The 27,780-nt window shown below is 39.6% G+C and overlaps 2 protein-coding genes across 6 annotated transcripts in view; one reads left to right on the top strand and one right to left on the bottom strand.

The window, feature by feature from the left end:
* Positions 1-820: 820 nt before the first annotated feature.
* Positions 821-18,195, bottom strand: TRMT1L (tRNA methyltransferase 1 like). Of its 3 annotated transcripts, XR_010607310.1 has the most exons (17): positions 17,928-18,195; positions 15,084-15,233; positions 14,072-14,182; positions 12,458-12,571; positions 11,380-11,444; positions 10,888-11,017; positions 9,159-9,279; positions 8,531-8,610; positions 7,541-7,787; positions 6,512-6,724; positions 5,566-5,756; positions 3,939-4,017; positions 3,005-3,171; positions 2,423-2,482; positions 2,011-2,137; positions 1,240-1,910; positions 821-1,129 (listed from the first exon to the last, which is right to left on the bottom strand). XR_010607310.1 is itself a non-coding variant. In XM_065648965.1 (16 exons), the coding sequence occupies exons 1-16, from the start codon at positions 18,046-18,048 to the stop codon at positions 1,595-1,597; spliced, it is 2,292 nt and encodes a 763-aa protein (XP_065505037.1). In that variant the 5' UTR covers positions 18,049-18,195; the 3' UTR covers positions 821-1,594. The 3 variants fall into 3 exon arrangements, 2 of the variants coding, with proteins under 2 accessions (XP_065505037.1, XP_065505036.1); XM_065648965.1 differs by having other exon boundaries at positions 821-1,910; XM_065648964.1 differs by having other exon boundaries at positions 822-1,910; positions 14,120-14,182.
* Positions 18,196-18,283: 88 nt separating this feature from the next.
* The window catches only part of SWT1 (SWT1 RNA endoribonuclease homolog), a 31,041-nt gene continuing 21,544 nt past the window's right edge, over positions 18,284-27,780 (top strand). For 2 of the 3 annotated variants that reach the window (XM_065648921.1, XM_065648923.1), the window contains exons 1-9: positions 18,284-18,438; positions 19,207-19,281; positions 22,161-22,219; positions 22,749-23,502; positions 24,516-24,581; positions 24,709-24,765; positions 25,398-25,527; positions 25,668-25,769; positions 27,214-27,402. In XM_065648921.1, coding sequence (XP_065504993.1) covers positions 19,216-19,281; positions 22,161-22,219; positions 22,749-23,502; positions 24,516-24,581; positions 24,709-24,765; positions 25,398-25,527; positions 25,668-25,769; positions 27,214-27,402 — 1,423 coding nt within the window. In that variant the 5' untranslated portion in view covers positions 18,284-18,438; positions 19,207-19,215. Of the gene's footprint in view, positions 18,444-19,206; positions 19,282-22,160; positions 22,220-22,748; positions 23,503-24,515; positions 24,582-24,708; positions 24,766-25,397; positions 25,528-25,667; positions 25,770-27,213; positions 27,403-27,780 lie in introns of all 3 variants that reach the window. The other variant, XM_065648922.1, reaches the window with a different exon arrangement.

Below are 27,780 nucleotides of genomic sequence, written 5' to 3'. Positions count from 1 at the left end.
CTCCTTGTGCACATAAAGAGTTGCTTTGACTTGGAAAATACACACAATACCTTCTGTTACTCAGGGGGAGCTGTAAAAGCGATCAACAATCCTTCTTCCAACAGGCTTCAGTTAAACTTCTTCTTAGCTTATTTCATTGTAACTGGAACACTCTCTTTAGCTCCAATTAGCCAACTTTGATTTTTATCCCACTTATGGTAACACTGAAGCGAGCTGTGTTAGCTGTGAGCAAAGCCTTCCAACAGTCTCTCTGTGTCAAAAAAATAATAAAAACTTTGTTCAGAACAACTAAGGAATGCTAACTTTTCCTCCTTCATTTTAGTTTCTAATTTGATACCAAGTTACCAGAAGCACTGCATTTTCAAAGGAAACTTAATTTCATGCTGTATCACTGCTGAAGTGCAAATCTTATCCCTTTAGTGGTCTTTTTTTTTTTTAAATTAGAACAGAATGAAAATAACTCCTCACCAAAGCAGTCCTGAATTGAAGATGGTGTAAGAGGCAATAACTTAATTCAGGCCCAAGGGGAGCTTAGGAAGTTGTGCATGATCAGGAGTGTACCGGTCACGTTCCTCTTGGTTAGCACTCAATGAGAAGCAATATTCTTACCATGAAATTTCAGAGATGGATAAATCAGAATAAGAACCCCTCGTGTTCTGCTCGTAGATAAACCGAACACCTGGGGCCAGGCTGGACACCAAACTTATGGAAAACTGCAGCGGCTCCTTCCGTTGTCAAAGTTGTTCCCAATTCAAGTGACATATACGGAGGTATCGGAACAAGGTTTGGGGGGGGAAAGGAAGGAAGGACAAAGTCAAGTTTATTTGGCTGGAATGCTGCCATGTATTTAAGGAAACCAGACCCGACTCCCACCACAGCACCTCTTTGCTCGTTCACAGAAGACATCTTTTAAACAACTAAGACTTTTTTAATGACATCACCTGGAACTTGGGGTGTCTTGTCACTGCTCCTTTTTGCAGTACTCAACCAAATGTCATCTCCGCACAAACGCCTACCGAGAGTGACAAACACAACTCACTAAGGTTTGGATAAACTGAAGTTTCAGGAGCAGTCTTGGAACCATTTCTTTCTGCTCTCACTTGAGTTAGGCCCTTGCTTGTAGGCAGAACTATGAAAACAGAACCGAACGCCAAATTACACGTGCTATCTGGAGTAAGAAGCACACCAAGGAAGGGTTTTCTGGATTTTATCCTGTCATACTTTATCATCTTAACTGACCTGTAACCAGTCAGGTGTTAGGAATGATTCATTTCAGGAATATTGTGTTGAGAAATGGTGAAGACGTTCGGCCCCATCCACCCTGCTGGGTTCTGTGCTGGCAATAAGGCGTTACCGAGGGCTCAGGAGCAGCCGCCAAGCCTCAGCGCCAAAGCAAGAAACTCCCTCTGAGACCTTCCCGCAGCAGCAGTACCTTGACCACACACGCTGTGAACAATTCTAAAACGTCTTTTTCAAATTAAAATAGCAGGCAACTCAAGTTTTCTAAATCCAGTTTGGTGAGAAGTACTGGCTTACTGGAACAGGGTGCGCTCGCGGTCCGTAACATCCCGCCCCGCAAACAGGACGGTTTGCGTTAATCGGCCGCGCAGGGAGCGGGGCAGTCTTTTGTGAACAAGGCAGCAGCGACTGCAGATTTGTCATCTTCCAGAAAGTCGGCGTTGTCCGCCTTGCTGTCTGCAGCGGCGCGAGCCTGTTCTCCCAGCTGGGCATCCCCCGGTCGGTGGCTGGGACCCTCCGCCTGCCCACCCGTGTACGTGGGGGTGCTGTACTTCATCAGGACCGTCTTAAACTGTGCCAAGGGCGCGTTCGTGCGGACTCCCATCGGATCAAAGTGGGTTCTGCTGACTCTGTATCCCGCTTCGGAGAGATAGTTTAAGAACTTATTTAACCTGGAAAAAAAAATAAAATTAAAAAAGGCATTAATGCTAATAAGGCTGATTCAATACACATTATTTACCCGTAAAACTGGAGCTTAAATGAGAACCTTACTTGGGCATGTTCATTCCTCTAATACTGTGCCTGTGGATATTGTAGTAAAACGCAGGGTGCTCAGCACTGTTCTCAGATTTTTGTCGCTTGGCTGCATTGCGAATTACTTCATCACTTTTTCTTTTTCCTGTGCCACAAAAAATGCCGGTGAAACCAGTGAATACTCAGCAAGACCACAAAAGATGTCAGGGAAGCCAAAGACAGCACACACAAACAGCCACATAGCAGCTACACCTTTGTGTCTGATTTTATAAGCTAGAATTTTACGGAGTTAAAATCCAGCCTGAATTTATTTAACATGCTATGATTGTTAGATATTAAAAAAAAATCTGTGAACACTAGGTTGGCTTAGCCATCACTTAAACCAGTTTAATTTGAAACTGCTTCAGCTGCACCAAAATGATCTACTTACCAGGTACCAAGTAGGATTCTGCAGAAGTATTTGCTGTTTTAATATATACGCCACACTCTTCTAGAACACAATTAAGAGTCAAAATTAATTGTACTGTGAGAGAAGAAAATGGCAAAATGCCTTGGCTAAACAGGAAGAAATAAAACCACATTCTAGCCTAAAAAAGGAAGTGTAGGAAGGAAAACTTTCACATCCTAACTTGGAATTCAGAGGCGATATTCAAGAATATGATTTTATTTAATGAGCAGAACAGCATTCCCATCCATAAAGCCATTTCTCTAGGCCTGCTAATTTGCAGTGCCTGCAGAATACGCAGAGCATGACAGCCCAAGTCCTCTCTTCTCACGGCACATCTCTCCAGTCAGGATTGGGACACACCAAAGAACCAACAGACATTGGTATTTCCAGCTCCTTCAAGGAACACGCTGGATTTCATGGCAGTTCACCTACTGCGTCATGTTTATTTGTTGTCCCACCCTGCATTCAGTTTTATGGACACGCTGTAAGTTTTTAAATGAGCGGAATCTCCCTAAATCGCCCCCAAGCCAGTCCTTTTTGTGACATGTCTGCCATGGTTCTTACCTTGTTTGTTCTCATCAGAAGGGCTATGGGTGGAAAAATGCTTCGAAGTTGTACACTCTGCTTCGCAAACTAACGTCTTCAGAAGTGGCTGAGCTTCATCCAGACCATACTGGACAGCCTCAATCAGCATTCTTCTGAGGAACCCAGTGTTGAAGAGGGACCCTGACCTATGAAACACAAGTGAAACATTAAGACTTCTTCACGAAAGCAAAAAAAAATTGCTCCGCAAATCCCTTGCCCAAACTGATCAGCAATTGCACTACACTGAAGTGCTGCATCAGGCTGACTCTGTTCTCAACTTGGCAATAGTGAATTGGTTTGCAATGACAGCAGCATTTGTCTAGTGTTAAAAAAGTCAAGATCTCAGGAATGGTCATTTCATTTCTGCCCTACTATGTTGAGAAAGTCATTTAGACCCCACAAGAAAAGTGCTGTCACTTGTGAACCATTTTTCATGCTGCTTTGACATGGTTAAAAGACTTAGCAAAGATGTATTCTCACAAGAGAAAATTCTAAGTATTAATTATCAAGCAGTGTATTATTTACTACCATCAGCGCATGTGAGGATTTAGTAAATAAATGCTCCACAAGTATAGAATAATAAAAAGTCACTTAACATTTGACAACTAGAGGAACACACAGCCAGGCTCCCCCGTGCAGGATGTATTACCTAAGTTGCGCCAAATGTGAAATTTAAAGGCAGTTTTTTATTTATTAACCAGACTGAACACTATGAAGAAGAGCAAAAACTGAATACCCTACTAAATTCAAATTGATTAAATGCTTTCTGAACCCCTCCCAGTTGCTCTACCTCCTTTTGTAGCAGTAGAATATCCAGCAGACTTGCGTTTTTATTATGCAACTGAGCATCTGACCTCCAGAGGTCCTTCCAACCTCAATTATTCTCTGATTCTACCTTGTGTTCCGTACTTACCAGAGAGGACCAAGAGCGACCGCTGTTTTCCCGGGCATACTGCCGTGACAATCACAAGGCAGCTGCTGATATGAGTTTTCTACAACAGAAAAACAGGATTTAAAAGTTGTTTTGAAATAGCCAACAAAGCCTGCTCTACTGAAGAGAGGTGACCTCAACATGAAGGCATTAAGTAAACAATTCATTTACTAATTATCCTGGTTTCAGCTGGGATAAGAGTTAATTTTCCTCCTGGTAGCTGTGTAGTGCTGTGTTTTGGATTTAGTGGGAGAAGAATGTTGATAACACACTGATGGTCTGGTTGTTGTTAGGTAGTCAAGGACTTTTCAACTTCTCAGGCAGTGCCAGGCGCACAAGCAGCTGGGAGGGGGCACAGCCAGGACAGCTGACCTGGACTGGCCAAAGGGACATTCCATACCATCCAACATCATGCTCTGTGTATATTTTGGGGGAAGAAGGAAGGGGAGGATGTTTGGAGTGATGGTGTTTGTCTTCTCAAGTCACCGATAGGTTAGATGGAGCCCAGCTCGCCTGGAGATAGCTGAACACCTGCCTGCCGTGGAAAGGAGTGAACAAATTCCTTGTTTGGTTTTGCTTTTGTGCACAGCTTTTGCTTTACCTATTGAACTGTCTTTATCTCAACCCACGAGCTGTATCACTTTTACTCTTCCAATTCTCTCCCCCATCCCCCTCGGGGGGTGATCAAGTGGCTGCGTGGGGTGGAGTTTCCAGCTGGGGTGAAACCGTGACGCTAATGAAAATCTCTGCTATAACACTGTACTTATCAGTTACTCATTTCTGTTCTTAAAACTTTATCCAAGGTTTTTTTAATAATCTTTTTAATAACAAGCCCATTGCATGCTCGGGCACCTGACTTGGAGCAGGGCAGTCAAAGACACCACCAGTTAGTAGTCAGATATGACAGTACAGAACCTGTAACTTTGAAACAAGCTTTTTCTTTTTATCTTCATTCAAACTACCATCTGGCTAGTAGCTATCTCTTAGCTTATTTTTTTTCTACTAATGTGTGTTTAGAGACAGCCCACAGCCAGTTTTTAACCTGAAGGCTGCCTTGATTTACCACCAAGTGTCAGAATTACAGAAATTACACATATCTTTCCTACCACACCTGCTGAGAGATTTCCATCAGATGCGTACAGGTCCTGCCCAAGGGCAGGGAGAATATACCCTTGTCAGAGGGAAAGTGATACTATTTAGTACACTGCATTTTAAAGTAATAAATGAACTGTAGAAAAGCTATTTGACACTTAAATCTATCCAGCTGCTACTGTGTGGAGGAACCAAACGGTAGCAAAGACTGTCCCACTCTTCATGCCTTTGCTGAAAATAGAGACCCGTATTTACCAGGCATCCCAGCAGCTTCAGCTAGTTGGTGTCTAAAAACAAATCCAGTATATTTACAGCAAAATTCATGCAGCCAACTCATCTAACCCACTACTGTAAAGCATGGCACCTTCTCCACCTCATCCAGTGAGGTGGGGATTGTTACATTAAAGGTAATTATTACTTTACTAAGGGAGTGCAAATATAAACAAGGCCTAAACAAGCACAAAACAGACACACAGAAATCAGACCTTCCAGAAAGTGCAAAGGAAGAGCCATTTACCTTCTACCATATTACCCTGTTTCTGAAAAATTCTCTCTTCGCACCACTGGCAATGGATGAGGTATCTTATTTTCTTTGCTGAATCATCTGCGGTGGATGGTCCCCTTAAAACTCTCACCACTACTAGAACAAAATGTTCCAGAGCCACTGCGAGTAAAACTTCAATGCCTTTGTTACAGCGAGCTGCAGCTCTGTGAAGGAAAAACAAACAAAACCAAGTTGTACTCAATTCAGCAGACTCAAACTGCCAGAGATACCTGAACCTGCTGAAAGATTCTTGAGCTCATCCACTTTCTAGAAAGATTCTAAAGATCTGAGAAAGTGATCAGGAGAAAGCCTTGTTTCTTAAGTAGGTAGTTTTGTCTGCTTCCTATAAGGCAGAGAAAATCTTGGTTTACTTTTTGCTGAGAATATCGATATGCAAATGACTGATTTCACAAATTAGTAATCGCATGTGTCTTTTTAACCTCAAGCATGAGGATCTAAAGTGAACATCAGCTTCCACGGAAGCAAGTCTAACTCTAATGCTCAGCTAGAAGCCACTCAAACAGTTTAAATCATATTCACGAAGTCCTATGCAGCACTAAAATGACCATAAAACCAATGGAGGAATAAGTGTGCAAACAGGCAAGTCTGGGTATTTTTACATTACCATCTCTCCCCATCACCAAAAAGTCCTCCCCACTGTCCCCAGTCCCCCACCCTATTTATGCCTTTTCTCCTTGCTCAGTCTTTTAGTTTAAAAATTACATTATCCCATAGCAGCACACAAAATATGAAACATTCATTTTGTATCAAGAAGCCTGGCTTTTAGCATTAGGAAAGTCTGGAAACCAAACATGCACAACCTACAGAAGCAGCTTTAAGGTGGTTTTTTTTTTCTTAATCACCACTACTTTTCTAATAACTTTCTACTAGAACTTGAGCGAATTTGTTTTACCAGTACCTTGTCACAGCAGCAATTACCATTCTGGCTCCCAGTTCCTTGTAGTACTCTGTTCGGACAATATTACACCCGTAATGACGCAGGGCAACATGTTGGGCCTTTGCATACAGAGAACTGGTGTCTGTGGACGTCAGTGACACAATTCCGAGGTTTCTCACATTTCTGAAGGCAGAATCCAGGTAATTCACAGAAGTTCCAAAGGGGTCCAAATGGCTGAAAGGAAAGGAAGTACCACTAAGTATCTATAGATGCTCAACGGTTTAGCCTTAAACTGCGGAAAACACTATTTTATAAGCCCCACTTACGGTCATATTTAAAACAAAATGAGAAAACAGGACTAATATTTACAGTACACGTCTCATTAATTACTGTGGAACATTAAAGTATCAAATTGCAAGAGCTAGGGAAGCACTGTGCTGGAAAATACACATCACCACAAAGCCAGAAAGTGCTTTTTTTTTTGGTTCCTGACCCAGTGACTTATTCAAGCTACAAGAATATTGGCCTGAGGCTTACCTTCATCCTTAAAACAAAAAGAAACTTCCAAAACCAAGAACGCTTTCCAGTTTATGTACTAAACTTACACTAATTTTCAGCCTGAATATCTGCTGCTTGATTAGCTTAGATCTAGACATTAATCAATTTTAAAAAAGAATCCAATCACTTATTTTGATGTCTGTATGGGTTTGGAATGCATGCATCTTTAAAGCCAACTTGGAAGAATTAGTCTAATTGAATATGAACACACTGCAAAATGGATTAAAACAGAAGGTGCACAATGACATGCAAAGGTATGAATTTTAATTTAAAAGTTTCAATTAAAAAGAAGACTAATTTGACATTTCTCTTTCTCAAACAATGTAGTTATAAAAAAAAAAAAGTCTGGCTTAAAATTTTCATGTACTATTACAGACCATTCTGTATGTCAGAAGGACTTAATATTTTCCCTAAGTAATCATACACTGGGAGATGGGTGTGGTGTGTCATTATCGAACCAGGAAATTATTAATGGAAACATTCAAAACTTACATAAAATCAAATGCTCTCAAATGCATTATAACATTGGCATCCATTCTTGTCACTTCAATGGTGTCAGTATTTTCTTCTCCATCTCCCATAGCTTCACCATTGTCTTCCTCCATAGTGTCCAGTTTCACCTTCATTTTGTTTAAGTGGCAGTTTTCCCGAATCATCGTCACGGAATTTTCATTACAATCATTAATCGTAACTTTCACAGCACTCCTGAGATGCTTTGCCCACTGTAATCCCATGATTCCTACGGAAAGACAGAATTGTAACCTTAGAATCAGAACAGCTACCGCAAAAGCTGGCAAAAACATTAATTGTTATTTTATAATAATTAAATAATGAAACATTAATATTTTAGGCTGCCTGCAAATGTTTTTTGCCAGCTTTTGTAGTGCGGCCCATAATGATAATGCAGAAGTACAGGACAGGATGCACTTGTAGAGTCTGGCCTCATTCAGAATGGGGATTAATTCACAATCAAGAATTTTTATGCAAAATGCTGAGCAGTTACTGCTGTTCTCAATTATGAGGCAGCAATCCATATCTCTTCGGGTTTTCATTCCAGATGGTTAAATAGACACTGATATAATTACATTTAGTTCACATTCAGAATTTTGTAATCATTTAAGAGATGATTCTGATAAAGACGCTTGGTTTCATCGTCATTTTTAAACTACAGGCTGATTTTACAGCCAAATTCCACAGCCACAGAGTCACACAAGATCTGTGACCTTGCCACTTGATGCACATTAAAGCAAACAACTTTAAGGAGACCACTAAGCTTTGACTTAACATTATTTACAGTCTTTAAAACGTCTAATACCAGGCTCTTGATGGCTTTTTTGTATGGAAGCCAATGGCTGGCTGCTTAAGGAAGAAAATTATTGTGTACCTCACTTTTTTTTTTGAGTACGTGATGTCAGTTCCTACTGATTTTTGCAGCTTCATACTACTGGATATTAACCAAAAGATTAAAGCAATCGACTTTACCAGTGGCACCAAAAGCATCCAAACATTCTATCGGTTTACGTTCCTCGGCTAGAACGGCTAGTGCGCAGAATATCAATTGCCTTGAAAATAAAAAGGAATGGTCATAGTAAATTGAGAAAATATTTTTCCTTCTTTTTCTTTATTTATTTCCCTTGAACATAATACTAGAACATTTAAGCCAAACTCTACCTTCTACATGGAAAAACACTACCCTACTAATGGCTCCACATTGAAAAATGTCAGAAATTATTGTAGAGCAATGAAATTCCACTGTGTTGAGGAATGGCCCTTGTTCTTTGAGACATGGCCATGACCTTGGTTGCAATGGCCTCCTCCAGAGTCACATCTTAGTTGTCACAGGTGTATCCGAGCTAACTTTAAACCCAGCTCAAATATCAACAGCACTGAGACCACGAGGGGTCAGCAGGGCCTGAAGCCCAGTCCCATGCCTTGGTGTCAACGCTCACACCTTTCAGATGTGGTATAGACACGTTTTCTAATGGAAAACTATTTCTCCTGCCCTCTGAACAAAAGTTTCTCAGGGTTTGCTTTTCAAAACACACAATTATATTTCACGACAAACTCAGCAGCCCTCTCTGGTGCATCCTCCCACTCCCTGTTCTCTTACCGGTTGAGTTTCATTTTAGGATTAAAATAGGAATCTGTTTTCTGAGGCGTGGAGTAGTTGGGAAGAACTTGCACATCTGTGGCCAACTCCTTCAGCACTTGAGAAGACTTGGGAGCAGGAACTAAAAGAAAGCAGTTGTGGGGGAAGGAAAGAGTTAGTGAGAACTGAAAATAGCATTAGCACATTTGATAAATTAAATTAAAAATTTGCTCCCACATAGCAAGAAGTCTGGGTAATGCTGTAATCTAACTAGCGCACGGATCAGTTAACAAGTATGTAGGGGTAAATAAGCAGACGATTTATCTTCTAGTCCTACGAGTGGCAGATAAAGATCAAGCGCTACCATAATTTTTTCCCATAAAACATTAGATTTGTTTCTCAGTTGGGCTCCTATGTACTTAGAAATTTCTGAAAGCGAGCCCCTGAGCGTGAGGCTTAGCACATTTGCTTTGCATGTGCAAACATAATACATTGCTAATTAATTAAAACCCTAATGATATAGTCCTGAACGTGTATCAATGAACTGCAAAAATCCCTCAAAATCCTTGGTCTAATCTCTGTAAATTATCAAACAGCCTCACGAAACGTGCATAGACAGCACAAGCACAGGGACAATTTCAATTAAGCATTAAAAGTATTCTGAATTTCTCCTCTCCCCGTGAGGAAATGTAGCCACATACATTTTGTTAAAAGAGTGTCAAATAGGCCATTCTTTACTAACAGCTCTGAAGGGAACCATACAGAGATTAATGTATTTCACAACACAAACTCTGTTAAAGGTTAAAGTTATGGAATTTAAATTCCACATTAAAGTTCAAAATTAAATTAATAAAAACTAAATTATTATTAATTTCACTGATCTAATTTAATACATATAATAAAAATAATTGAATTAATAAAAAATAATGAAAATTAAATTTCTGGAATGAAGTTAAAATTATGGAATATGGTATGGAGGGTACTACTATCACTTCTTAGACATGCAAACTGACCCCAAGACACTGAACTACCACTCCTAACCTGCTAAGGGGCAACAAAGTGTGACCCTCATAGCTCCCAGTCTCACCTTTATTACATTATATATAGGTAAAAATCCGTATGTCTACACAGAGACAGAAAAAAACAAACAGATCAATTTTCAACATCAATAATCTAGGGTGCAGGAAAATAAAAAAAAAGTTTTACACATCAGCTAATCAATAACGTGCCTTTTACTTGACAGCTGTAGAGAACAGATAATTTGCAAAAATAAAGAGTTGGCATTCCAGTTATTTAAAATGCTTCCCACCATCTTGTTTGGTGTATCCACGTTAATGCAGTTTGGATAAAAGGCAAAGGATTTTCATATTGCAGAGATTTCCTCAAGACTGATTTACAAATGCACACACAGAGCCAAATACATAGGCATTAAATTCTCTACACAAGTTTTTGTTGCATGGCTTCCAGGTCCTCCATTCTTTTGGAGAGAGAGAAGCCTACGTTTGCAACATTTAACTAATTGTGAAGGGAATATTATTTATCAATAAGAATAGAGTAGCTAGTCAATGCACAGGTTATATCACAAGGCTGCTACACCTTTGAGGAAAAAAGGGTTCCGAAATATTAAGGGCAGATTTCACAATAGTAAAGCTAAATCTGTTCCAGGATTTCTCTCATCTCTCACACTCATTTATCATAGTACTCCATGTGCTAGACAGTATAAGAAGATTGAATGTTCTATAGAACACACCTGTAACAAACCTTGACTCAGTTTCTCCTTTATTCACATGACGATTAATATGACTTATCATGTCAGTTCTTCGCGTGATAGTTGCTGAGCAGATGATACAATGGTAATGGGCTCCCATCTTCGAAAGCGTCTGCAAAATACAACATGTGTAGTTTCAGAATACGTACAGTTAAAGCAGAGCAACAGCTGAACACAGGCAGATGAAGAAGTCATCTATCTGTTACCACTAGCGCATACAAAAAAATATTTTGATTTTACAGCCAGAGAGACTGTAAGCGATACCCCCAGAGCCAACCTCTGCCGATACTCCACGTACTTCACACGCAGGGGAGGAGCAGAGACACATTCAGCACCTCAAATGCTTACATTCTGGACCAATAAACTTACACTGGATAGCAAGACATATTTTGAGACTAAGTAGATCACAGAAGTTCCCCCCAAAATACCCATTTCCCAGGCTAACAAATATTTGTGTGATTCAGCATTTTTTACCTGGTCTCCAGCAAGGTTTGGTTTTACTGGATGACAAGGTAAGTGGCAGATGCACATTCTGTATCCTGGAAAACAAATTATTGTCACATCATGGCACAGTAAGTAAACAGAATGCATATGTCCTACACCACAGACTCTGATTCAAAGTGTTCTGCATTTTTATTGCATGGTCTCATTGAAGATTCCCAGATATTGCCACAAGAGAACATTACCACTTATTTCACAAATTCACCTTCTGCAGAGATAAATTCATCAGCTAATTATACATTATACATTTTTTAAATCAGAAAAAATTACAGGTAATTCATTTTAATAAATCTGTGAGAAGCTACAGTGCATCTTCAGGCTATATGGCATATAACTTTCAAAAATACTTTGAGTATTTCACAAAAGCATTGTTACCTGGCTAAAAGACTTGTGTGAAGATGCCTAAAAAACCCATGTTTCATGGTTTACAGAAAAACAAAACCACCCACCCAAACAAAACACAAGACATCTGCTAGCGCACACAAAACCAGAACTCTGGTCAGATCATTTTTAATTCAACTTTCATCTTGTCCATATTCTGATTAGTCGTTTTATTTCCTGCAAACTCATATTCCTAGTTCTTTAAAACCACATGCTGCTCACTGTCTTTTCCTTCTTGAACTTCCCATAGGGATTTTAATTCATCTTACGAGCAGATCACAGAGTTTGTTAAAAACCAGATAAGTGACCATATTTGTGTGTCTGATTGTTAATAATACACCCCAAGCTTTTATTAAAGTAATTTTCATTATATACATATTTTAACTTTTATTGTCATTTTCATGACACGCCAAGCAATTGTTGTATTTTTATTTAATTAGAAAATGCACAACTGCAACTATTTTGGCCTTTAAAAGAATACAGAGCTATTTTACATTTACATTTTTCATCCCAGTTCAAGATTCATTATGTCAAAATGTGGTTCTAATTCAGAGCTGGTAACAAGATCCTTAAGTCAAGAGAAATTTAAAAAGATGACACAAAGTACAACGTTCTAGAACATGTTCACAATTTCTTCCAGTATTTACTATTCAAATATGATGGTAATTACCTTCAAATTCAACAGAAACTTTCCAGTGCAAATTCTGAAGGTGACGATGGAGCTTATGACTGTAACAAGCTTTTAATTTCTCCTCGGGACACAATGGACAAGGCTTCTTTTCATCTGAAAATACAAATAAACAAAAAGTATGAGAAACATATGAAATGCAGCAAATACTCATGTTAACAGAGATGCATATCAAGAGAAAAAAAGAACGAAGGTGCTATCGATGGGAGCTAGAGATGAAGTCACCAAGTTATATTCTATTTCAGGGGCACAAAAACATCAAATTTGTGGATTGCCTCTTTCTACTCCACAGAATATAGACAGAGAATATAAAATATAGACAAGAACCACTATTGAAGATCATTAACTTCTACACTCTCAGTTTTTGTTTTCTAGTATTTTTTTACTCAAGCAACACATGGCTAATGGAACTTCTGAAGAGTACTGCAGAATAACAATTTCATAGATGATGTTGAGACTGGCAATATTTAGAAAAAAACTGAAGAGGTTAGAACAAGAAATATGTCTTTCCATATCCTGAATCTTTCAGATAAAATAAAAACTAGCTATTAGGAGATGCTGTAGAGCTGTACAGAGGTATGTGTGCTCCGATACATAATTCATCTGCTGATGGGTCGTAAACTCCTGAATGGCAAATAACCTTTCATGCAGAATTTAGCAGAAAAGCTTCGATGTGTTTGAACAGTACACAGTGAATTTTGAAACATGCCACACAACATGGGGATCTATAATAATAATTACCTATCTTAGGCTTGCACAGCAGCAAAATTAATTTTTAATGACTTTTTAAATTAGTGGATTACTACGTCCATGCAGTCCCATGCCACTGAAGCCAAAAGACGCAGCCTACAGCTCCCCAAATAAATCTCTAATGCTGACCAGCCTCTTTTATTGACTTATGATTTACCAAGTATCAAATACATGAGGTGACGGTAATAAATACGAGTCAGTCTAGTAACACATGTGGCAGAGGAATGCTACATCCATGGCACAAGAAAAAAAAATACTATTGAGAACAAGCAAAGGAATAATGAGTTTCTTATCACTACCATGGATTTACATCTAAATCAGCAACAGCTAAAAGTACCAGAATTCTGAGATAACCTATGATCTATCTCTTCATTAAAAATGGAACAAACTCTCTACAGAAGTTTTTGGTGTACTTGTTAATAAACCACTTTGCAGTGTGAAGCAATCTTCCAATTTACACCTGGATCAGAAATGAATACAGAGGGAAAAAAAAAAGAAAATATCCAAACAGAATACATATTTATTTCAAATTTAAACACTGCTAACACAACAATTAGCTTCCCTGCTAGCATAGCACTTAAAGTAAAATAAAAATGAGACTAAACTGCTGATGTATAGCTAGAATTAACATTTTGCTGATCCATGCACGCTGCCAACATTAGAAATGCTACAATGCAGAAGAAAAAGAGGAAAAGAAATCATTAAGGCCTTATATTTAATGAAAGAAGCACAACAACAAGAAAGGGAACAAACCATAAAGGTATTTATTTATGACACCCCTCGTCTTCAAACATTTAAAATATATATGGTGTTTTGAAAATAAAACCTGAAAGAAAAAGTAAATACCTGTAACATGATGATCTGTGTTCTGGGATACTGCCATGGTAAACTCACCTTCTTTCAGGTTAGCTAATTTCTCTAGATCAGCAAGATGTCTTTGAATTGAAATATGTTTCTCTAAAAAGCAGAGATATTTAGAAGTTAGACATTCTTAGTTAATAAATCAGTTTACTGCTATTTTTCCATCCATCATTTCAAATCTATTGCTGACACACATCAGATTTCTCAAACTAGAAAGAACTCCATTTGAAAAAAAAAAAAAAGCTGAAAAGAGCAAGTCACATTTACTCCTGATTTTACTGCTTGGCATTGTTAGTTAGAGCGAATCAGGCACAAAACAGTTTAAAAACATCCTATGAACTGTGTGAAAAAAGAGATCAGCTACAAGTGCGCCAGTTGTAAGTAACAATTATTCACTGTACAGCTGGGATACATCACATTCTACCAACTTTTTTCCCTCCCTGTTTAACCTTTAAATTTACCACCTGATTTTTCAGCTATCAGTCAATGGCAACAGTGGAGCATTTGCTAAAAAAAAAAAAGAGAATTAGCTTATATAATAAGTCGCCTTTATTGGTTTCAGCACATGGAACATTCCAGTTTATAGTAATAAATGATTTTAAACCTCTACGATGTTTTTACAGGATGAATCTTCAGGTTTTCTTATGTGAAACAATGATACCCATTGATCCATGTGCTCAGGATAGAGAGGTGAGTTTTAAAGCAATTCCTAGCAAGAGATTTTCTCTGCTCTCAGCATCAGAGCCAGATGTAGATCACACCCCACCTAACCTCGTCTCCTGGCACTACATGCGTGCAGATTTCCACAGTAATTTCTAAAAATGTTAGTAAGGGGGAAATGGCATCTCATTTGAATGAGATTTCCAATGCCTTAGTAAAATAATTTATTCAGAAGCATAGGAAAAAAATATTCATTCCCTTTACCTTCCCCCCTATTTCTACCTTTTTCTCCTTTCCTTGAGCATACAATAAATATTCTTAGACTTTATTAACAAACCTCTGGGATAATCTGATGATACATCCAAAATGTTGCTATCAGATTCCCTTGTGGATTCTTGCTCCACTCCTTTTTCTTCTGTTTCCAATTCCGACTCAACTTTCACATCCAGGTTGTTGCTTTTCACTTTTCCAGAGAAGTCTACACCATCTTAACAAAAATCAAACAAACGAAACAGTGAAAGTGTTGTTGATATAACTGTATTATACAAATATGTTCATTTGTTTCCAATAATTTGGTGTTTCTTACAGGCTAAAATAACTACCAGTGTGAAGGAGAAAAAAAATGGTATTTTTGAGAATAACATGAGATTAATTATTGCTCATCCTTGGAAACCACTGTGAAATAAGGCCGCCCTGGACAGACAAAACTATTTGCTCATCTGTATCATCAGATGTCTGAAGTTAACAAAATAATATTTACATTTTATTTTCTGGCAAAATGCAGTGCTAGCAAGACAAAGCAGGCAAGGAGGGGGTCCAAATACTCATAACAATATACTAACAGCTAAGAAAATTTTAAATTAAAAGTTTAGAACCGTTTGTGAGTAATTGAACATCTTAAAAAAGAGAAGGAAGGAATCTGCTATCATCAGGAGCCATGATAAGGGTTAAGTGCTGGTGCCATGAGTATTTGCAAATGAATGACTTATCTGAGGTAGTGCAGAGATGGGCCACCTGAAGAATTCCAAAAGTACTTAAGGGGACAAAAAATAGTTAAGTGGTGGCCTTCAGAAAAAACCCCTCATCTTGATTTCACAGATGAATGGATCGATGGACTCTGAGCTGAGCATCACCAGTCAGGACCACCACCTTGGGATCTTAAAATCCAGTTTTGATGAAAAGAATGTGAATCCCCAGAAGCGGTGGGTCCTTCTCCCCACCAATTGACACTACAGGGAAAGCCACACATGGTGAACAGTATTGTCCCTGATCCCACAAGCTTTAAAGGGACAGGTAGAACCAGGCAAGTTTCAAAAAAAAAAAAAGCTATGGCACCACTTCTTAGCTATTGGGAAGCAACGGAGCAGGCTCTGACTTTTCAGCCTGTATCCAACAGATGTGTATAAAACCATGAGATGCAGAGAGCGCACTGAAGTCAACCACTCGCTGTCTATTCCAGCACAGAAACTGCGATGCACCAACTGGAGACGTCAGCTGCAAAGTCAGAACAGCCAGAAAGTCAGAGCGCAAGAATGTCTTTTTACACATGAAAGCTGCAGACCTCCCTGCCAAGGATGCTGCAGGTCTACAAGTGCCCAAGTCAGAATTTTACAGAAGAGAAATCCACGATGGGATTTTAAACACAAACCCATGACCTTTGGCTCAAGAAAACAGGGGGTAACAAACTGGGGGGGTTTTGTGAAGATATTTCTGGAGAGTGCATTAATACGTGGTTGCTGTGTTCTGCCATCTACTCCTGGCCACTAACTGAAGATAAAACAAGGGCTGGAAGGATCTTACAGCAATTCTTAGGATTCCCCTGGGGTATTTTTGTTTGTTTTCTTTTAAACATTGCATTTGGATACAAATCTTTGCTGTCATAAATAAATAAAAAGAGGAAATTGAAGTAATACCTGAAGGCAGGGGGCTGGAGAAATTGTTTGGAAAGACAATTCTAACAATTTTCTACCCACTTTAAAATACATCAACACCTTGCATTGCTACTCAGAGAGCATTGCTGTATTTCTAACATTTTTAAGCTAACAACTTGTATTAAATATTTCCCACCTACTCCTCAATTAAAAAGTTGCAAGATGCCTGGTCATAGTTTCTACAAACTTTATCAGGAGAAAGAAAACGAAAAAGTGAATGGATTTTTAGTAAGAGATGCACAAGAAGAACAATGATTAATTACAACTACATGTGCTGTGAGAAAAACTGGTAACACTTATAAAAACGCATAGTGAGAGCACAGCGGTGACCAAAATCCACCCGAGTTAGATCATCTGCATCTTCAGAACAAGTCTACAGGTTTAAAAAGTTGAAAAAATTAAAAAGTATGCATATATTTGTACATAGAGTTGGTATACATATAGGAAGAAGGGTAACCTTTCACACTAAATTATTAAGAAAAGGTACCGAGGCAAGATTGCAGGATTTTTTAAATGCCCGTGAGGAATCACTAATTATGCACAAACATAATGATGCTTCAAAGAGCCTAATATACATATTTTTTTTTTAAAAAATTAGAAGAGTCAGTTTGCTTCAACCGTAAGGTTACAGCAGCAAATAACATCAGTGCCACATTTGGCGCGGCTGGAAAACCGATTTAAACACATTTGGCAGGAAAAAAAAAAGCGAGGAGAAAACTCAAGGGGCAGGGCAGCCAATTTAAACACATTTGGGAGAAAAAAAATGAGGAGAAAATCCATGGGGCAAGAGCCGCATGGCACCCACCCCCCCAGGTCCGTAACAGAACCTTGTGAGACTGCGCTCTGAGGTAAAAAAAACATCTTTAGCAACCACAAAAATCTCCCATTAGATGCAAAGGGAGGAAAGGGGCGACACAAGCCCCGTTTCGCTGTTTCAAAGCCGGCGGAGGCTCGGCCCCAGGAGCACGTGTGGCCTGACACAAAGTCGGGAAAACGGGGCAAGCGGAGCCTCCCTCACCCCGCCGGGAGGGGAGCGCGGCGGGAGAGGCGCGAAGGCGGCTCGGGCCGCCGGGCTGTGCGAGTTCAAGCCCTCGGTTCCCTCAGGGCGCTTCTCCCCCGTCCCCGCACGGCGCCCGCCCGCCGCATCTCCTCGCCGCTCCCCCCAGAGAAGAACGGAGGGCCCGGTGCCCGCCACACCGCCCGCTGCCTCCACACCGCCCGCCCGCGGCCTCCCCGCGCCCGGCCCTCACTGAGCGCCGCGGTCTCGTCGCCGCCTTCGGGCTTCTCCTCAGCATCGTCCTCCCGCCCCGGCTGCCTCTGCTCGGGAGGCAGCGGCGCTAGCGAGGCCTCCGCAGCCGCCTCCGCTGCCATCTTCTCCACAAGCAGCGGGGGAAGGCGAGCGAGTGCACACAGAAGGACGCTCCGCGGGGCCCACACGCCTCTTATTTGGGATCGAGGCGGGAGGCGGGGGGGCAAGGCGGCGGCGGCGGCGGCCCCGCACGAAGGGCGGAGAGGGGAGGCGGGCTCGCACCGCCTACATTTCCCAGAGCGCCTCGGGTAAGCTGAGGGCCGTCCCCGGCGAGGCTCCCGGGTGTCCCCAGCGCGTCCCCGCGGCGGGGAGGAGCCGGGGCCCGGGCGGTTTTTGAGGCGGGCAGCGCCCGACTGGGAAGTTCCCGGCCCGGGAGCGGGGCCGCGCTCGGGGCGCCCCCTGAGGAGCGTCCGGGCTGGGGGCGTGGAGCCGCTGTCGGCGTCGGCAGGAGGGTGAGGTGGGGCCTTCCTTGTCCTGCTGCCGGGGGTTAAGGAAGGAAGGAGGGAGGGGATGTGCTGGCAGGGGCCGGGGGGAGGCTGGGGGCTCAGCCCGCGTTTCCTCACGCGTGGGGTCGGGGCAGGAGGCTCCTGCTCCCTCAGTCACAGCCGTTCCCGCGGTCACTCCGCCCCGGCTGCTTGAAGAGCCGTGCGTTTGCTCAACTCCGCCTTCCCTGTGGAACGGCCGAGCCGCTGCTGTGCCTCACCTGGTCAGGCGGGTGATCTGGACTCCAGACATTCACCTCTGGAGCTCTGCGAGCTTCTGGTGAAGGTTTTTTACAGCCCTCTGAAATCTCTCCTTGTTTGTTTGGCTCTAAGGGCCGGTTTGTGTGTGGGGCGGTGTAGCTGTTGGGAGATATCACCGTGTTTATTACCTTCCCTCAGTGGAAGTGATGAATTCTGTAGCCTAAAACTCGACGTTTGTATGAGTAGCCGTTAAAAGATGTTTGTTTCTCTTAGTCTGTGTTTGCTGGTACAACATACGTGTCTCTGGAGCAGAGACCACCAGCCATTTGCCATCTTTTTTTTTCTGTGAAGTTATCTTACTAGCAAGCTGTCAGTATGTAACATTTAAAATCTGCTGCAGTTCTGTAATCTGAAGAGAAAAAGGAGTATTGGAGTGTTGGGTGTTTTTTTTTTTCTTCTACACAGTTAAAATTATTTTTATACCAGCTGGAAAATGAAACTTGAAATAAATAATAACGGCAACACTGTTTTTTGTAGGATTTGAAGATGTCTAAAAAGAAACTAAAGAAGTTAACTGGGAAGGAAGACTGTTTGGATGGCCGGGATGACAAAGTAGGAACAGCTGTATTATTAATATTACCATTATTTAAATTCAAACTCCCGCATTCAACAAAAAAGCATGGGTTATTTAGTAGTCTTGTGATAGAAGAATTAATCAAATTTAAAGGTGGGGTCATTAAGAACAGCAGGATGGTTGAATTGTTCAGATAACTGCAAGTTCTAGCCTTATAACTAGCTTAGGTTTTTCTCCAGAGGCTATGAGTAGTGTGGGTATCAGAAAATATAAACTTTTTTATTTTAGCGTGTCTTCCTGGTTGAGGAAATTGAGCTTAAAACTGCTATCGAAACCACCACTGTTTTCCTGGGTTGTTCTGTATCTTGGACCATAAATCTTAATTTTCTAATTAATCACAAATTGTACTTATTTTAGCAAGCAACTTTCAGGTATTTCCTCTTAACCATGAAGGCCTAAGTCAGTGACCAAAATCAGATGTAGATTCTTAGTATACTCTGCTACATATTTGTGTTTGGTGATTAAGCTTTCACCGGACCACTTGTAAAATGCAGGTGCTACACGGATGTTAATCTTTCTGGTCATGCTTGTATGTAGCTTCCCTTTTTTTTTTTTTTTGTTTTAATTGTTTGTATACCTTTCTGGGAAGTTATTTCCCACCAGTGATGTAATACATATCTAATACATCAGTAGTTTAATAAATCCGTACTTAAGTTTGCTAGATTTTTTTCACTTGGATTTTGTAAGGCATATATGAAATAAGGGAGCTTTTAACTGTCTTGTCATAAATGTGTTAAAAAAAAAGTTTGGAAGTGTTTATAAATGAGCATGATATCTTGGCAACAGAAACTGAATTATGCACATGTGGAGCCTTTTGCTCATGAGGAAAATTTGTTCTAAGACAAATACTTGTAACTATTTTTCTCCTGAATTCCTTATTACCATTCAATATGTCTTTTAACATTAACTTATTCTAAGGTGGTTTTTTTTTCCTTCTTTAATACAAAAGGTAAAAACATGACTTAAACCCTCATATTATAGCTGTATTGCTAATGCCTATACCAATTTAAATAATAGAGTTTTAACCGTTGCATGATTTCAATCTGTATGGGACAGAATTAAATATTGCAGACGTTGACCAAGCAGCAGTGAAAACCCAAACTATTAATAGCAAAAAGATAAGGAAATCTCTGAATAGTAGCAAGTGTTTCTTCAGTGTGATCACAGAATGGATAAAGAGGTATCTTCAGCTCATACAGGTGAGAGTAAGCCATCTAAGTAACTTAGGTGGGGTTTTTTTTAATGTGGTATCAGCATGGCCACAGGTTAGAGAAAACTGGATGCCTGCTGGCTTTTAGTACTTCGGCATATAATTCCGTAAGCAAAAGGACATTTGTCACAGTATAGATTAGAGTAGGTTTAAACAGAGCTGTCTGGGGGACTAGAGGCACTGCTGCTTCTTGATAATGTTGCCCAGATAGTGCCAGGTGATATGATAGCTGTGGAATTGTGAACAGAACACCTAAAGCAGTCTGCTCCAAGAGGATATTTACTCCAAACTGATAATGCTAAGAGGTATCATTTTGTAGTAGTCTATTATTATAATTTTTCTGTTTTATTGCTAGTATTGATCCTTAGTGTGTAGTTCACTGATTGCCAGTTAATTGATTTGTTAATAAACCAATAAAACACTTTGATTCCTATTTGATTATAATTGTGCAAGTCGAACAGGTCTTCCCGCAGCAAGCTGCACTGGTACGATTCTCAGTGGCAGGAGCCTTTAACAGCCTCCTAAGTTACAATTTCGTTGGATTTGCTGCTGTTACAACTCCAGAACCAACAACAGGCAGAAGTTCTCCAGATTTCCTTAATTCATTAGGACTCCGCTGGTTTCTGCAACCTTTTTATTTTTTGATGAAGTGCTTTCTACTGGGGAAGTAGAATAGCTAAGGCCTCCTAGGCCTTTGCAGGCCTCTCTTGTTAGGGAAATCTCTGTGGCAGTGACCTAATGGCCTCACTGAGTCAGCATGACCCGGTTACCGAAGGAGTGACTTATTTGTGAAAGGCAGTACTACCTAGAGCTTCCTTACCTGAAGTAATCCATATGCTACCATTCCCTGTTGTAATTTCCTACACCCTGCTGTAGTTTTGGGAAAACTGAGTCCCATAACCCAAAGGTGTATAAAAATTACCTGCCTCATTGCACAGAATTCATATCAGCAGTCTCATTTTGCTGCTCTGTGTTCACTCCCATAGCTGCAATAATAAACTGCTTTTTGTTCTGACCTGATTGAAGTCACCTTCTAGTTATTCTGCAACATTAACGCAACACAAATTGCAATATAGAGCAGTGATATAGCTGCTTTCTAAACAAGGTCTGTTCAAGTTCTTTTTTTGGGGACTATCTTTACTCTTAACCAGGCCTATGTAACTGTAGTTTCACACTGTTCTACTAATTAGTAAATCTGATGAGAATTAACAACACATCTCTTCTGCACAAAAACCTCCCATAGAAATAACCTCTCTTTGGCCTTACCTAGGGGATAGTTGGAAACAGTCTTCAGGTAACTTTCTTCTCCCTAAGAATTGTTATAAATATACAAAAATAGGTATTTTACACACTGATTTACTTGTAGAGTATATGAAACACATTAATCCTCAATGTGTTTAATTATTTGGTCTTTCTCTATTTATGACCAGGACTCTGCCACATTCAATTTTTCCCCTTGTGGTGTTCTTAAATGTAACAAAATCTAAACACTAAATCATAGCAAGGTATGTGGCTGCTTTTTTTCAAGATTAACTTAAAATCATAGTGAATCTAGTATTAGATAATAGCTTGTTCCATCTTATGAAGATTTTAACTGCAGTTTCCTCTATAAGGAAAAAATTACTTGGATTTTTTTTCTTCTTTCAGAACTCCGAAGACACGAAATCTTATAACTGTACTGTGAAAGGCGGTACAGAATTTCAGAGGTAAAATCTTGCTGCGTCACTAAAATACTAAAGAAAAAAAGTTTGTCATTGTTTTAAATTGAATTTAAGAAATTCGTTTGACTTGTTACCAACTAAAATGAGATATTTTATCTGACGAAGTGTTGGCGTTGCATTAATGAGTGGATTCTGTCTAAGCTAGGTAGTTTGAGATAGTTGAGAAGACAGGGTTCAGAAAAATAATTACTCTCTGATAAGGTGAAACTAGACTGATAGTGAATGCAGAAAAAGCTTTTCTCAGTTTTGTAAGTTAAAATAGCTGTACAACTGGTAAAAATGTAAATACTAAAACCACTGTATCAAACTATTTTAAAGGGTGGATGTCGCTGCAAGTTTATATTTAAGAACATACCAAACTAGTACTCATAAATAGTTAGCTGCATCTGCCTAAATCAAGTGCAGGCTTTTTTGTGGTTATTTTTTGGGATTTTTGTTGGTTTGTTGTTGTTGCTTTTCTATTACATTAACTGAAGTAGATTACATTGCTTTTTTTTTGGTAATGTTTCTATAGGTTCAAAATAGAGAAAGATGGGCAAGAGAAGAAGCGAGACCAAAGTTCTAATATTTCTCAGAGTAGTGATGGAAGATCCCAAAGAAAATCTCCAAACAGAAGCAAAATCACAGACAATTCTTTAATCCAAACTGAAAAGCAAAAGAAAATAGTTATACAATTTAAAGCCAAAGAAATTAAACATGGAAAAAGTACACACACTCCTGATGTAGTGACTTCTAGCAGGGAAGGTCATAACAAAAGTCGTTTTGATGAAGCAGAAGGAAAAAGACTCTGGCATAGCTTTGCACTTCAGAGGGCTAAGGCAATGAAGAAAAAGACAGAGAAAGCTGAACTCTGCAAACTAAAGTTAAAAGCGGAACAAACGATGTTGGAAAAATTTAAGTCATCTGCGTATGATTCACATGTACCGCATAAAAAGGCAGATGGATCAAAAAAACAGAGTGAAGATGTCAGAATTCCCAAAAAGCCATATGACACCTCTACAGGGACTGTGGATGACCATAGGTCTTCGACTAAGAAGTCAAATACGTTATCTAGGACTTGGGAAGAAGAGTATGACGAAGAACATAAGGAGTTTTCTATGAAAAAACGGCATGTGAGTAAACGCACACAGTCACGTGCTTTAACTGAAACGCCAGAACAATGGGACTTCAGTAAACGGAAAAAACAGGACGATGGTTCTGGTAAAGCTGCTGGTGCTTCAGGAACTGGAGAAGGGGACTTTGAAGCCACAGCGTTATGTTTTAAGCAGGTAATGAGAACTTAACTCTTTGCATTATGCTGGTAGATCTTTCAGGCTACTTTCTGAATGGCAGGCAGTTTTTATGTGAGCAGACCGTCTTCTTACAAATTCATAACACGATTTCTTAGTTAACCTGATGAATTTTTCTTGAACCCAGTGTAAACTGTGTTGAAGTGTTTCTCTGCTAAATGGTTAAACAAACTAGAATAATAAAGGTCTTGCGTTTTAGGACTGTGTCTGCACAAATGCTTTCATAGTGTTACTTTGCTGCTGGGGGTGCGCGATAACTTCAATTTAGGTGTAAGTCAGCAGAAATTTTTTTGGATTCATATTGTCATATCATTTTCTGAATGAATAACCGGAACCAATGAAAATAGCGCCTGCCTAACAGGTGCTAATTGCTGACAAAGTAGTGCCAGGAGAACTTGTAGACATTGAACTAAATTTGTACATTTCCTGCAGAACTTCACCTTTGGCCATGATGGGTTTGTTTCCAAGTTCTGGCTTGTGTTTGGCTCTGCACCTCAACTTTATCTGGGGTCTGGTTCCATCTTCTTTACATTCTTCCATCAGATATTTATAAACATTGATAAGATTTCCCCTTCTCTTCCTCAGGCCAAACTATCCCAGCTCTTTCAGCCTTTTGTATGATATGCCCAAGTCCTTTAATCATCTTAGTGACCATTTGCTCAGCTCACTCCATTAACTTCATGTCTGTCTTGTACTGGGAAGCCCAGAGCAAGAATCACATAATGACAAACCCACAAGAGACTGGAATAATAGGCTCACTGCATAAGCCACTATATTTATTTTAAATGAAAGCCATCCTTCTAAGTCCTTTTGAAATGATATTGTAGATGCTGCATCATGGATATAAAAAATATGTTTGTTACCTATTCATTTCACTTGGGAACATTCAATGTTCTCTAAAAAGCACTCTAAAAGACTAAGTGTCCTAGGGAACATTCAGTGTTCTCTAAAAGACTGATAAGTGTCCTGCTTCCATTCCTATTTGTTTCTAGACTTTTGAGGTCCCATGCACATCTGACTCCTACCAAGACGGTGAGGACATAAAGTCTACCCGAAAGGTTAGTGATGTACTTGAGAGTACTAAAGAGCTATATTCCAGAACTCTTGACATGGGGTCACTTGTTCCTCAGTCTTCCTTGATATTTTGTGGTATTGGTATGATTTTTTTTAAAATTCTTCCTACAGAACTTCGAAGTTTTTCTACCCCTTCAAGGCAGTCAGAATCCAGAAGCAGACCAAGAGGTTAGTAATGCACTTCCAACTCGTATTAAAAATTCATGGCACCGAGGTTGCGTTGCTGGACCATTCCGTGACTTCTCCTAGTATTTTGCATTGTTGGCTTACGATCCACGCTTCCAAAAGTGTGGAGCATTTATTTTTCAAACACTAAACAAACTTGCTAAAGTATCGCTAATCAGGAACTTTCTGAGACAGAAATATTGCGTTTCTGTTATCTGCCTCAATGTAGGAGGCCTTCATAGCTGCCTACATACTCTAGCTATCTCATTTTCCATCCTCTAAGCTGGAAAAGAGACACTTTTTTTTTTTTTTTTTTTTTTTTTAAGAAAAACCTGTCATGAAACTGACAGTCCACATAGCAAAAAATGGAACAAAGTTTTTGGCTACCAGGTAGAAAGAACATAAACACATCTTCCTTCTGGGCTGTATTTTGGACAACTTTTGTGGGCTTCTTACAGTGGAGGGTGTGCAGAAGGTTCTCACGGCTTTACATTTGCTGCACCAACTTAAAAAGTTTCCTGTTTCATTTTTAGTCAGTTTTAACACAGCAGCATTAATATAAAAGTATATTTTTTGGGAATAATTCGTAAGGGATTGCTTACAATTGATAATAATGCAAATTTTTTTCATTGTAGATGCAGATAGTTGAAGATTTGCATGTTGCTCGTGTTCAAAAGAGGATGGCGCTGCCTGTCGTACAGACTTGCGGAGAGCTTACAAGTATGGAGATAGATCTTCCAGAGCAGGATTTAAATATTTCTGCTGGTATGTCATGATTTGATGTTCTTTGGTATCTACACACACCTTGTTATTACAGTTGATTAATGCTCTGAGTAGAGAGTACACAACCAATTTTTTTTTTCACAACTGTGTGTGTGTGTTTGTTTGTTCTTTTACTCCCTCAGAGGCTTTTACTTCGGGTCTGAACATATTAGTGGTGATTGACACAAATATAATGATTAGTCACCTTGAATTTGTCAGATCCCTGAAATCTGAGGATATACCAGGTACGTGAATATGGGATGATCAATTAGACATTTTAAGAAAAGAATGGATTTTGTAAGAACTCTAGGCTGGGCTCCTTAAAAAGGCAGCGGGTTTCATATCGAGGCTGGTTCTGTGAACCCAAACAGGCTACCTCTTATACCTATGTACCTATAGAGCATCATGGTCAACATTCCAGGAATGTGCATGAATTCTTAGAGGTAAATAAATCTTACCTACTCTAAGAACATACTTTTAAGCATTTAATCCAATACTAGTGGTGATGATGTTTTCTACTCTCTTTTAGCATTTTTTTTCCTAGAAATCTAGAAACATTTAAAATCTGATAAGCAGTCACTCAGTGTGTTATTTGTGTCTTGGTAAAAGTCACAGAGTTCATGAGATGTGTGAGCAATTTCTCAGGAATTCTGCTTGCAAACCCCGGCTTTGATGTTCGGCTTTGATGTTTGTTGTGAGGCTTTTAGTGATTTAATGTTAGCAGGATTAGGGTAGTGCATGTCAGTTGTTGGTAGACATTTGGAATCTATCGGAATATTTACAGTCCTTTGATGCTTTCACTTAGTGAAAACACTTATTCTGGCCACCTGGAACATAACTTTAATAAGGGCCTGAGCAATTTTCAAGAGTGTGCCAGACTGTATTTCTCTTTCCCATGTTAGGAACGGTGCTGCATTGTGTAATACTGGGAGCTACAGTCTCAAATGTCTTTTTTAGAATATTTCAGCTCTCAATTTCTGGTCCTACACTAGGCTCGTTATGCAAAAGGTTCAGAAGATTGCTCATTCTGGACCTGTTTATTACAAAATAGATGGATATGAATGTATATTTTTCCAAAATTGACTGTACAGAACAGTCATTAAATTTCTGATTTACTGTGTATTTTGTATGTAATAGTTTTAAAGTTCAAACCATACTTATATCCAGATAAAACCATGGTCCAATGTTCATACTTCCTGTTCCTTGCTTAGGAACACTGGTTGGCAATCAGCACCACTCATCACTCCTTTTTATTTGACGATTGGTTTTGTACAGTGACTGTTGTGATCATTCAGGCATTTTCAGCCTGTTCTTTCAGCTGCTGTCACCGTTTGCTTTAACATCTTACAGTCAGTGTATGGCAGGACATTAATTGCTGCAAATATATTTTACAACACTGCTACACACTGCTGTCCAAGTATTCTGTTGATTAAAATTGCTTATTCCTTTTGTTCGCCTAATTTTGGCGCTTTTACATGTAACCAGTGTAGTGCCAGTTTGAGGTTAGATTGGAAACGGGGTACTTGGCCTTTTTCAGTTGTTTATTTTTTAATGTTAGATACTCTTGAGCATGGAATATGAAAACTATTGGCAAAAAAGATACATGTAAGCTTATGTAATTATGATATTGAATTAGAAGTTAAATGTAATAATTTGCATGACTTTTAATTTTTTTTTTTTTCCTTTCAGGGGTTAACAGACTTGCGTTAATAATTCCTTGGGTCGTTCTGCAAGAGTTGGACAACTTGAAGAAGGGGAAAATGTTGCAGCATGTTCGGGACAAAGCTATTCCTGCAGTCCAGTTCATCTACATGTGTCTCAAAAACCAAGATGCAAAATTGTGGGGGCAATCCATGCAGCTTGCTTCTCAAAAAATATGTAATACATGTGCAATCAATTTGCTTTGGGTACTTAATCCTTGCAGTTCACTTAGTGTGAACCTTAGCACTAAATTTCGAGTTTAATACAGTCTTCAGTCTGCAGTTTGCTAATTAAAATTAGCTAATAGCTTGCAGCAGCCTTCAGGCTTTAGTGTGCAAATACTTTATTCACATTAGTGCTTTGTTTGCTATTTTGTCAATTGTTTCTCACTTTCAACTGCATCTTTGGTAAGTGAGGGACTTAATGAAAATTTATCTAGTTACTACTTTTGCTTATGATCTAAGGATATGTTGTGGGCTTTTGCTTTTGACTCAGTCATCACAAAATCTGACATACTCAAATTTATGTGTGGCTTGCTTGATATTTTCTGGCAAA

Source organism: Caloenas nicobarica, chromosome 20 (genome assembly GCF_036013445.1).
Source record: "Caloenas nicobarica isolate bCalNic1 chromosome 20, bCalNic1.hap1, whole genome shotgun sequence".
Taxonomy (NCBI): domain Eukaryota; kingdom Metazoa; phylum Chordata; class Aves; order Columbiformes; family Columbidae; genus Caloenas; species Caloenas nicobarica.
This window is presented reverse-complemented; position numbering and strand designations above follow the sequence as displayed.

Coding starts and splice junctions, on each gene's coding strand:
- TRMT1L (XM_065648965.1), bottom strand. CDS start 18,048: ATGGCAGCGGAGGCGGCTGCGGAGGCCTCGCTAGCGCCGCTGCCTCCC. Junction 7,788..8,530: donor GGATGCTTTTGGTGCCACTG/GTAAAGTCGATT, acceptor GTCTTTCCGTAG/GAATCATGGGATTACAGTGG. Junction 6,725..7,540: donor TTGAGAGCATTTGATTTTAT/GTAAGTTTTGAA, acceptor CTTTCCTTTCAG/CCATTTGGACCCCTTTGGAA.